The sequence below is a fragment of the Pyxicephalus adspersus genome, chromosome 10, assembly GCF_032062135.1.
Source record: "Pyxicephalus adspersus chromosome 10, UCB_Pads_2.0, whole genome shotgun sequence".
Classification (NCBI taxonomy): domain Eukaryota; kingdom Metazoa; phylum Chordata; class Amphibia; order Anura; family Pyxicephalidae; genus Pyxicephalus; species Pyxicephalus adspersus.
Genome location: NC_092867.1, coordinates 56,626,822 through 56,639,289, shown reverse-complemented (window position 1 = coordinate 56,639,289; position 12,468 = coordinate 56,626,822). Strand labels below are relative to the sequence as shown.

General features: G+C 44.8%; 2 protein-coding genes across 4 annotated transcripts in view; both read left to right on the top strand.

Moving 5' to 3' along the window:
- The first annotated feature begins 4,221 nt into the window (after positions 1-4,221).
- On the top strand, positions 4,222-9,252 carry LOC140339095 (uncharacterized). Of its 3 annotated transcripts, none has more exons than XM_072423654.1 (7): positions 4,222-4,357; positions 4,632-4,784; positions 4,895-4,983; positions 5,135-5,222; positions 6,860-6,954; positions 7,108-7,210; positions 7,606-9,252. In XM_072423654.1, the coding sequence occupies exons 2-7, from the start codon at positions 4,700-4,702 to the stop codon at positions 8,199-8,201; spliced, it is 1,056 nt and encodes a 351-aa protein (XP_072279755.1). In that variant the 5' UTR covers positions 4,222-4,357; positions 4,632-4,699; the 3' UTR covers positions 8,202-9,252. The 3 variants fall into 3 exon arrangements, with proteins under 3 accessions (XP_072279755.1, XP_072279756.1, XP_072279754.1); XM_072423655.1 differs by having other exon boundaries at positions 4,228-4,373; positions 5,135-5,210; XM_072423653.1 differs by having other exon boundaries at positions 4,228-4,373.
- A 2,152-nt stretch (positions 9,253-11,404) lies between these two features.
- The window catches only part of LOC140338884 (uncharacterized), a 62,211-nt gene continuing 61,147 nt past the window's right edge, over positions 11,405-12,468 (top strand). The window contains exons 1-2 of the mRNA XM_072423203.1: positions 11,405-11,539; positions 12,323-12,423. Of these exons, the coding sequence (XP_072279304.1) occupies positions 12,346-12,423 (78 nt within the window). The 5' untranslated portion in view covers positions 11,405-11,539; positions 12,323-12,345. The remainder of the gene's footprint in view (positions 11,540-12,322; positions 12,424-12,468) is intronic.

Here is a 12,468-nt window from a genome sequence, read left to right as displayed (position 1 = left end):
CCATGATATAATTCTCCATTTTTGTGACATTTGAGGACATCATCAAATTTTTTGCTGCTTTCCCTGGCACAAAGAGCTTCTTGAAGTATAATACAATGGAAATCAATGACTTGATGTTTTGTTTCTTTAACTAAGAACTGTATGAAGATGTTGCCCCACCATAGAAGGTGCCCCTTGACTAGTAATTGAAAACGCTTTTTCTGGTCTTATGTCTTGTGACAAAAAAGCCTCCATCACAGCATTGTAGATATCTATGCCTTGTGTTCTATCAGGTAAAGACACCAGTTTCCCCAGCTCTTCTCACATGATGTCACCAACCCCATAACACAAAATGACTGCTAGCCTTCCCTGATTATTATATCCGTGCTTTCATCCAAGCACATGGAGTAACAGGCTGCCTTCTGTAAGTCAGTGGTGATAACATCACTTGCCATGGGCTGGACTCCATCTATAACAGGATTTCTGCTAAGTAAGACATGCATTGAATAATTTTATCCTTTTTTAAGAAAACTTGCAAATGGGAATTACTCCCTGACAACATGGCGGTTTTTATAATATTTCCATCAGAGAGGGGCTTACAATGTTTTGCTATGCACAGTGAAATGTAAAAACTGGCAGCTGTCACATGATTTGTTCTAGTAAGATAATTGCAACAACTACCGTAAGATACTGGGAATGATATTTCCCCAATTTCCCTTCAAGAAACTCTTTTCTTTCAGTTTCACCAAGTTTGACAACAATGTGCCATCTGACACTTGATGTGTGACACACAACACTTGCATTACACAGAATACATAATGATTTCACATTGCATTCATTCACTCCAATGACTCTGTCCGGGTCTCTTGGAATGATCTCCCTCTATCTGTTTTTGCTTTATTTGCTGTACTAATTTTTGGGTGTTCAAGACTTGGAGGCTACAAAATTGGGAAAAAAATAAAGCAGGCAATACAAATCTATCCCTATACCAAAAATAACACTATTACTGTGTTTCCCCGATTATAAGGCATCCCCATTAAATAAGCCACCCCCGATTTTTTATAAAATAATTAAAAAAAGGCACTCACCCGTGAATAAGACATCCTCCGATAACCGATCCTGTGTGTGTCTCCTCGATGCTGGCTGCAGTGCAGAGCCAAACTGAAAGTAAGAAGCCGGCACACGCGCCCCCGCGATTCTGGACCAGGAAGCAAGCTGCTGATCCCTGCCCTAACGGAGATCCCTGCCCTAACGGAGTTACCTGCCCTAACGGAGATCCCTGCCCTAACGGAGTTACCTGCCCTAACGGAGATCCCTGCCCTAACGGAGTTACCTGCCCTAACGGAGTTACACTTAAGTACCGGTAAGTGAACAGAAGGGGACAATCAATGGCATAGAGTGATCAGAAGGGGAATATGAATGGCACGAGTGATCAGAAGGGGACAATCAATGGCACATGAGTGATCAGAAGGGGACAATCAATGGCACATGAGTGATCAGAAGGGGACAATCAATGGCACATGAGTGATCAGAAGGGGACAATCAATGGCACATGAGTGATCATGAGTGACTTTCAACAATAAATGTGTACTGTAGTCTTCTTCATGGAAAAATAAGACATCCCCCTGAAAATAAGACCTAGGGCATATTTTGGCATTTCAAAAAATATAAGACAGTGCCTTATCATCGGGGAAACAGGGCAGTTATCACTAAAGAAATGGATATTCCCTGAATCAACAGTGATTCTCAGCTGGGGTTCCTTTTGAATTTGCTGAACACCAGCACAATGTTCCACTGAGTGCATTTCCTACCTTTGAATTAAGATGAAGTCTCCACACATTTCCCATAGAGGTGAGGCGTGCAGACCTCCATCATCCATACATGTCCTCACTTTCCCATTAGCAGGAGCCCTTGTTGGTTCCTATGGACAGCAGCTAATACAAAGTTCAGTACAATGAGTGCCTGTCCTGTCCTCTCATATAGCACACACACAGGCCATAGAGAGCTGAACCCTGCACACCGACCTATCCCAGCACCCCGAGCATTACACGGGTCATGTGATCTCAGGTAAACGCAACCTGCCGCTATGCCATGACATTGTAACCTTTCATGTCACTATACAATGTATGTCAATAGGTGTGCATGTCATTCATGCAATGTTCAGCAATCTATGACAGAACCAACCTGATAAGACTGATAGCCGGATAAGAAGAGCCCGCTGGATCAGGCCAATGGCACATCTAGTCCAGCTCCTGTATCTCACAGTGGCCCACATCTATAATGAGGTAGCATATAGCCATCAGGGCTAGTAACCTGCAATGGACTTTTCCTCCAGAAATTTGTTTATTCCCTTCTTAAAGTGGTGGTACTCCTGTCACTGGGCTGTGTAGCTCTGTTCAGTGTCTTCAGCTTTCATACTGTACTTCCCATAACTAGGACAGAGCAATACAATATCCCCGTACACCCTCCCTAAATCTCCTCTGTACCTTCACCCTTTCAATGCTGGATCAATACACATCAACTGCCTCCTCCCCACAGCCTGGTATTCTCAGGGTTAACTGATGACTCCTACAATCCTGCAGCCAGCACAGCACCCCGACACAGCCAATAGGAGGCCAGCAAGGTTGCCTCTGAGTGCCCCCTCTGGCACACGTGCCATAGGTTCGCCATCCCTGACCTAGGTGATCGAGAATTAAATTTGAAAAAAAGGATGTTGCACAAAAAACACCAACAGAATTTTTACTTAAAATAAAAGGATTGTGTTCCCCTTTATGTAAAGTGAACGTTCTGAGTTTAGGTACGCTTTAATATACCTTAGGATGAGTCTCATACTAACTGTGATTAACCCCATCCCCCCACTAAAACTTCATCACCACTATCATTCCATAGTGCCCTGTCACATATAAATGTCCCTTTACGTTCCTTGAACCCCAATGTACACATGTTATTGTTTATTGTGTAGGGTAGAAAGTCCCTGGGTTGTTGATATGTAATTCTGACACATAGAAACCACCATAGCGCCACCAGTCTGAACGCAGCCTTAAAGTTTGGTGAGCGGGCACATTTATATTTCAGGCACCACAGCACACAGACAATTGGCAGTACCCTAATCCCAGCCGGGACTCTATCTGCATGGAGTTTGCCGGTTCTCCCGTGTTTGTGTGGGTTTCCTCCCACATCCCAAAAACATGCAGTGAGGTTAATTGGCTTCCCCCTAAATTGACCTTGGACTGTGTGAATGACATATGTCTATGGTGGGACATTAGATTGTGAGCTCCTTTGAGGGACAGCTAGTGTCACGGCTATGGACTTTGTACAGCGCTACGTAATATGATGGCGCTATATAAATACTCTCTGATAATAATAATAATTCTCAATGCTATGGAAGTGGCCCCGGGGATCTCTAATATGCAAACTCCATTTGGGGACCTTGGTCCTGAAATAGCCAATCACTACAATTTTTATTTTATATAGGGTGTATGGGTGGAGGTATAACCCCTTGTTTTTTGTTTTTTTAATTTTTGTTTTCTGTCACTATTCTGTCATTAGTGCCGTGGCGGTAAAGACTAAATGTTAGCGCAGAGCCTCCTGGGATACGCACGCCATGAATCCCAGAAGGGTCCCAGAACGGGCATGAGCAAGACCGACTTTTCTGTCATTGGAAGAAGAAAGATGGCGATCTCACACATGTGCAGTAATATCGGCATTTTATTTTTTACAAATACAGCGCCATACGTCACAGATCTGTGCAAGCAATATTTTTTGTTTTATTTTTACTTTAGTTTTACTTTAACGGGATCCCAGATTCCTATTGGGAAACATCCCAGATTCCTATTGGGATTTTATGTTTGAGGCAACGTGTTATGTTCAGGGGGCTGAAATTAGGTTTATTATTATTAGCTCTCGGGGTCCCCCGTGTACCCTGAAAATTTCATGTTTGTATAACAATTAGTCTGGGAGATATGAAACTTTTATACATTGGGAATAATGGCAGCAGCATGGACACACACATCTCATACTGCTGCTGGTGTACGAGGGGCGGGGTTATGTCAAAGTACAAAGTGGGCGGGGCACAGCTTTAGCTCACACAGAAGCAAAATCCCATAAAGATAGGAGATGCGCGCGCAGTCAGAGTAGAAACAGCTGATTGTGACGTCGATGTAAATGCCCAATCAGCTGATAGTACGTATTTAGGATGATCTCATAGGACAGAGGCGTTTAGTTTTTCACTGCACATGCGCAGTGCAGAAGAGATCCTCAGGAACGCGCTCGGGCTGTATCACGCTTGTTGGGGATCCAGCCGCCCCGCCCACCTCTGGACGTCACAATGGATGTGATGGGAAGCGTGTGTAGCGGAGAGTGACGTCACTAGGGAGCTGTATGTACACACCGGGGTAAGGGGGGTCATCTTCCCTGTATGACACTGATCCCCATTATAATAGGCTCGGATCACGTGTATGGGTTCACATGTATCCTCAGTCACCCCATATATAGTCCTGGCCTGACAGATCATCCGCTGAGCGTTGTCACCCTAAGACAGGAAGTGGCTGACTGGCAGGGTCACCGGGTGATAATAAAATGAGGGCCAACCAATATGGAGCCAATAATCATTTATCGCTCTACCCTACAACCCGTCCCTGTGTGTTCTACAGGCCTGGGCCCCTCATAACATGGATCTGGTGATGGCTTCATTGTGTGTGATGGCGTGCCATGTCCGTCCATGGAGGAGTGGGAGAATTTAGAAGGACACAAGGACCTCTACAAGGACGTCATGATGGAGGACCACCAGACCCTCACATCACCGGGTAAGAGGAGACTTTATTGTAAAGGAGAGAGCAGTACGGAGGATAGATCCCCCATCATCTGATAAACACATAGAGACAATGTATTCAGTCAGTGTGTGTGTTTCCTACAGATGGATCCAGTATAGGGAGCCCACCAGAGAGATGTCCCCATCCTCTGTATTCCCAGGATTCCACACAGGAAGAGGACAGCCATGACCAGGTAGATTTTCATGACCCACCTATTGAAAAAACAACTTACAGCTAATATAAGTACCCCAGTTTGCATTCCTATTAGCTCCTTGTAAGCCTCCAGCAGCACCGGGGGTTCTCAGGGGTTCCCTTTCATTCTGCTGGCTTTGTGTTGTCTGTAGAAGAACCTGAAGGTGGTCATGGTGGAGCAACACTGCAAGGAGGAAGAAGAGGAAGTCCCCATAGATGGCGAGCAAGGTGAGTACAGAGGTCAGTGGAACTGTCTGTCCACCCATCCCTATAATATACATCCCCATTCTATCCATCTATCCATCCCCATTCTATCCATCCATCCCTATTATATCCATCACTATTCCATCCATCCCCTTTCTATCCATCCATCCCCACTCTATCCATCCATCCCAATTCTATCCATCCCTACCCCATCCATCCATGTCCCATGCATCCGCATTCCATCCACCCTTATTCTATCCATCCATCCATCCCCATTCTATCCATCTCTGTCCCATGCATCCGCATTCCATCCACCCTTATTCTATCCATTCTATCCATCCCCATTCTATTCATCCATCTCTGTCCCATGCATCCCCATTCTATCCATCCATTCATCAATTCTTTCCATCCCTACCCCATCCATGCCAATCCCATGCATCCCCATTCAATCCATCCATCCCTATTTCATCCATCCCCTATCTATCCATCCATCCATCCCTATCCCATCCATCAAAAGAAAAAACAAGTTTACAGAATTGTTTTAGGTTTTTCTGTGGTATTTCAATGATACTCATTAATACATTACTATTAAAAATTAAATCATTTTTATTTCAATACTTGATTAAAACATGTGAAAATGTCAAACAGACAATTCATGGATTGCAACCTCCTCACTACATACACAGGACAAACGTAGATTGTGACCACATTTGAGGGACAGTTAGTGACACAACTATCGACTTTGTACAGCGTTGCGTAATATGATGGCGCTATATAAATACTGTGTAATAATAAAACACAAATGTTTTATCTCTCTGGAACAGATTCCAACTATGCTAATATGCAGTTGCGACGCGCTTCACAGATCAGGGTCTGCTTCATCAGGATAAGGGAGGTCAATAATATTTATCAGCATGAGCTTATAAATTGTACATCCATATGAACCTGTCCAGAAGACGGCGGATGGAAAGTAGAGGTCAGAAAGGGAAGAGATGAAGGAGACCCTGATCTGTGAAAAGTGCTGCCAATACATATTAGCATAGTTGGAATCTGTTCCACAAAGTTAAAATAATTGTGTATGTAGTGAGGAGGTTGCAATCCATGAAATGTATAATAAAAGGTCTTTTTAACTTGTTTGTTTGATGTTTTTACTTTTTTTTTATCAAGTATTGAAATAAAAATTATTTAATTTTTAATATCAATGTACTAATGAGTATCTATGCAATACCACAAAAAGTCCCAAAACAATTCTGTAAACTCAGTTTTTCTTTTGGTATATAAAATGGGATGTAGTTCCGTAAAATCCACTAATCACTGATACTTTCGTGGTAATACTATCTCATCCATCCCCATTCTATCCATCCCTATCCCATGCATCCCCATTCTCTCCATGCATCCCTTTTCTATCAATCCCTATCCCATCCATCCACATTCTATTCATCCATCCTTATCCCATCAATCCCTATCCCAAACTATTATCCCTTTTCTTTGCATCCCTATCCCATCTATCCCCATTGTATTCTTTCCTATTCTGTCCATTCTAGCCATCTATCCCCATTTCTATTCATCCCTTTTCCATCCATCCCCATTCTATCCATCTTTATTCCATCTATCCCTGTCATATTGATTCCCATTCTATCTCATCCCAGTATTCCTTCTTTCTATCCATGTAGATGATTCTGGTGGAAATGCTTTGCAGACACATGCCCAATATCTGCACTCTGATGATTGTACTGGGAAGGAAGAGGAACAAACAGAAGATGATGAGGTTGGTGTCAGCTGTGGTTCTTTCACAGAAGTTGGCAGTCATTTCATACCCTCCCGCGTTGTATGACTGTATATTCAGTGTTGGTGGTCCCTCCTACTTACATTTTCACAGATCCTCTTTAATATATAAACTGATCCCTCCTTTTTTTTTTAGGGTGGCTTTCCCAGGGACCTGAAAGTCATCATCAAATCAGAGAATGAAGAGGAGGAAGAGTTGGTGATTAAAGAAAAGGAAAGCCCTATAACTATCATCCCAGGTAAATGAGGGGAAAGCTGGGCCCACACAACAAAATTCTGATTGGTTGAATAGATAATGAATTACATGAAGGCCCGCCCATGAGGAATACTAAAAAGATTCATGTGGACTCTGCTTCAGGTATTTTTTGCTTTAGGGTGTAAAAATTAGGAAAAGACAGAAATGATGTTTTGTTTTTTAGTATAGAAGGAATGCTTGATATCTGCCCAGTATTAGACGCCATCCTTTCCTGGCACTGGGCCGCACCCCTATTCTGCACAAACTCCCTCTAATTCATCACTGGCCGAGTGGCATCTTTGAATTGGGTAAACTTGTTCATTCGATCTTTGGGGGTGTTTTTGAGAAATGTCATCATGTGCCGTTCCACATAAATTCATCTTGGCTTCTGTATTCCAGCTGACTTTCAGATGAAGACGTCTCTAGACTACGGGAAGGTAAATGACCCTAAATCCAAAGACCGCCTCACTGTGTGGAAATCAGATGATGTGCTGGGCACCAAACCTAAGGCTGGCCCAAAGATTCTGACCATCAACCACCGGACTCTGACAGGCGATAAACCATTTTCGTGCACCGAGTGTGGTGGGTTCTTTAAACACAAGTCCAGCCTAGTCCTGCACCGCCGCATCCATTCAGGGGAGAAGCCATATTCTTGCTCCGAGTGCGGAAAGCAGTTTATTCAGAAGGCAAACTATTTGCGACACCAGCGACTGCACACGGGCGAAAAGCCGTACAAATGCACCGAGTGCGGCAAACAGTACGCCCAGAAGCAAAGTCTGGTGATGCATCAGAAGTTCCACGCTGAAAACGAACCCTTCTCTTGTCCTGAGTGCGGCGCCAATTTCATCCGCCAGTCACACCTTGTCAACCACAGGAAGACTCACAAAGGCTTGAGGCGGTACACGTGCCCGGACTGCGGGGACTTTTTCATGCTGAGGTCCAGTCTGGTCATCCATCAGAGGGTCCATAGTGCAGAGAAGCCATTTGCTAGCTGAGAAGGACAATAGTAGGAACAGGCTGGTACCAAGATAGTAGACTTTAAGAGGACACTGTTCAGCCGCCACGATACTAAAACAGGATGGTAAAGTTTGATGGGTTTTTTTTTTGGAGGGGGGGGGGGTTGAGTCTTTAGCCCTCACCCCTGTCTTTTGTGCTCATGACTATACTTGGTAGTACAAAATGCTTGTTGGCTCATTCTGGGGAACTCATAGGAAGAGATGGCGCACTTGGTTGAAAGTCACAAGAGACTGGTGTGGTGGGGAGGGAGGGAAGGGTGGGCAGGACTTTGTTTTTTCATAATTCCCCCCACCCCTTCCACTGTTACTGTGAAGAAGGTAGATAAAAGGTGCCAAGGAGCCCATAACTAGAGTTGGAGCAGCTGGTGTGACGTCACAAGGAGGACGGGCGCTGTTTTTAAATGATACCCTGACCCCTATGCATGTTACTGTGGTAGATCGAATAGAAGAGAACTTGGCATTGGTGTTTAAAGGAACCCATGCAAAGAGAAGAAGCTCTAGGGAAAAAGTCAGAGCAGACTATGAAAAAAGTGAGTAGGGCCCCTCTTTTTAATAAAGAAGATCAGGCTTGGCATTGTTGGTCTTCTGAGCAACCCATCCAATGATATGGAGCATTCAAGAAAAAGTCTCAGAAAAGGGGGCCAAAGCTCTTTTTGTTAATACCTCCCCACCATGAAACCTGCACACTTGTTACACTGGCAGAACATGGAAAATCAGGGTTGGCATTCATATGCCGAGGAGCCCATGGGCACTGAGGTGAGCCCAAAGGTCTTATTACAGGAGACCATGGGAAAGGGATGGGAGCCATGCCCTACCCAACCCTCAGCCTGTATGATTTGTACCCTGGTAAAACTAGAACGATAGAAGTTGGACTTGAAGTTCCGAGGAACCCATAGGAAGAGTTAGAGCTCCTGGGAGAAAACCTAAACTTTATTCACAAGTCGCTCCCACCTATCAGCATTCACACGTATCACAGATGACTCCAATGAGCTTATTTTTGTTCCTTTTATAAAGGTGATTGTTCAGTGTTCTTTGGTGTCCCTGGTGGTATGTAGAGTCACATTGGGGGTAACAATCTTGTTTTATCTATGTGTAATGGCTGGACCAGACCAGAAGTAACTTCATGCTTATGGAGGACCTGTTTGGAAAACATAATGTCATGACAGAAGGGAAGGGTAGGTACTGCTTTTGGTAAATGATACCCCAAATGTGGGGCAGAACTAATGTTGATGTTGTCCAGGACAAAGCTGATAAGAAAAAACTCAAGGGATATACAAGAGACCAATCAACTGTTCAGATTCTGTTGATTGGTGGTTCTTTGCAGCTTCCTTTAGTTGGTGGCACCCAAAACATCATGGAAGACATGAGAAAAGTATTATTACTTATTGTCTTCGGTAGAACCCAAGTTCTTTTCTCTATTGAAGCCCCGCTGTTATTTTGCATCTTTGTTAACACAGCAGCATGAGACGGTACGTTTGAGGCTTGGGCGCTCTGAAGATCTCATTGGTCCAAAGTCACATGGAGCTGTTGGGTGTTCAGGTTGTAGCTTCCTCCACCCTCCCACCAGCTCCTCATGATGGTTAATAGTAGCCATGCGTTATAGGATTGATCCAAGTATTGGACCAAGCGCCCAGCCTCCGTATTGAGCTAATCTACAACCAATTAGCCAGACAGGAAGCTTCCTATCATTAAGTCTTCAGTTCTTGAGTGTGGGAGCTGCTGAACCAATGCCTGCTGTAGGAAGGGACTGCCAACGTACCCAGCTCAGGTGGACCTAAACCCGATAACAGGGACACACTGCCCAACATCAACCATGGAGATACTCAGGAACCACTGACTGCAACAGCAGAAGACCAGGCTAGGTAACTGAGCTGTCCACCAACAGTAGGAAGATGAGGCCACCACAGATCACTAAAACTAGAAGAATGGAAGTATGTACAGGTTAATGCTAGCTATACAGCGTACACTCTGATTGTTCAATCCTTGGGATAACCGTCAATTTGTGAGGGGCGTTTGGGTAAAAGCTGATGGAGTACATAATTTACAGGTAGGTGGTTGAAGGGTTGCACCATCCGATTGTATTGTGGTCACCTCAGGTTACAAGGAAGTTTTCATATCTGTGGGAGCAAATGTTCTGCATGAAGCCATCCCCTCCTATCCTTATCAATGGGGTAGGATATCTAGACAGGTAAGAGGAGTGGGAATGACCGGTTCTACCTCCCCTCTTATGTATGCCTAGCCATGGCTTCCTCCATCACCGGAAGTCACCTTACCATTGTATTTGGCCCTGGTAAGAACCCACATCAGTTGGGTGGTCCCAGTTTGGTTCCTTGGCTGAGATCTTCATGAGTGTGTCTATACAATATATGACATCAATACCACAAGTTCAGGTTCGTCAGGAGGAGGCTCAAAGTCCCTCCCTACACCGCCATGAGGACAGTATTTAGAAAGGTGCTCTGGAAAGAAAGAATCGTTCCATCCCCATATCCAGTGAGTCGTGTGGTCCCGATTCATCCCAGACATGGATGGTATAGGATTCCCGTACCTAGGAATAAACATCCGACTGTTAATAATGAGTCATAGGGGGGTCAGATCTAACCTCCAGTGTCCAGTCACCTCTGACTCCCAGCTCCAGAGTCCACAAATCACAGCACATTATGTAACGGACACAAAGTTATCACCATCTAGGATGAGGGCCTACAGAATCTATACAAACGTTAGATATTCCCCCCTATGCTCCATTATTGCCAGGATATTGGGGGAAAAACATGGAAATACAGGATGTGGTGGCCCCAATAAGCCAGGAGGGAATAAATACAAAATTATAAAAATATTCATACATATTATTATATATAAAAAGAAATGCAAACAGAAAATATATATAACATAATAAAAATATAGAAATAAATATGAACTTTGACACATTATTTGGGGTCGGAACTATTTTACACCGCCCACATTACACAATGCCCCCCACCGCCCAGGAGGGAAGATTGGGTGCGCACACCCCCAAGGATGACATCACCGGAAGTCCGGTCCCACCCCCAGGCTGCGCTGGCCAGAATCTGTCTGCTAGACGGCGGCCATTTTGGCGGTGACAAAATCGATGCGGGCAGGCCAAGCGACTCCGACAACATGGCTCCGACGCCAGGGACATATCTGGAAAATAGTGGCTGCCCTCTAGCGTGTGCAGTGAGGAGCCAGTGACATAATAAAGAGCCGACATGTTCTTGGGAGTTTACATTTTAGTGATTGCAAACTGAAGGCAGATGTGTCTTCTATTGTGCGGCTAATCCGGCTGTGACCTGGCCAGACAGGTGAGCCATCAGCCCCACAGGGTAACACGAGGGGGCGGGGCGGCCTCTAGGGGGAGGAGCCACACAACACCTGTATTGGGATGAGCCAGGAGTGGACCCAGGGCAGCCAGGCAATGTGCACAGCAGCTCCCCTCCTAGGTAGACATGGGAATCAACCCCAGCCATGAGAAATCACATCAAATGATATATAAATAATCATTATTCGTTAATTTATATATTAGCATGCATTTTTATAGCTCTGACTTATACCGGAGCACAGTACCAAACATCCGAATAAATCCTTTGTAGGATTCACTATGACTCCACTATGGGGATTGGCTGGAAAATACAGCCCCGTCTTCCCGGTCCCGCCCACATTCTTTTTTTTCCAGTCTCACCTTAACCCAAGACCTATATAAGTACTGTGACCGGGCAAAAGGTGCCGGGAAAGCCCTACGGAGGAGAAGGGAACCCCTAACCTACCAATGTAGCCCTCTGTACCCTCAAACATAATAAAAAGTGGGTGTGACCTAACATGGAGGCTCTGTTAGTTGTAGTCTGGTATGGGATGGTGTTGGCCATTCTCTTGGTTATGGTTGGGTCATCCATTGGCCGTAGTGGTACGAGGCCTGCTCAGTGCTCAAGTTGACTATAAAGGCGAGAGTGACGCAAGGACGGGCTGAATAAAAGACTATTGTATCCCAGAAATGAGCTGACGCTGGCTAACCCAACGCCAGGTCCATATTTTCCATCACCAATCTTCAGGGACGTTTATTGAGAACGATGTTGGTTGTATTGTTCCAGAACGGTTATATGAATCCCTGAAGATGGACAAAGACAGGAGTCAGATGACTGACAGGATCCTCAACATCACCCTGGAGATCATCTACCTGCTGACCGGAGAGGTGAGGAGGAGTCTGGGAGGTCACATGACATCACTCGTCTGTATT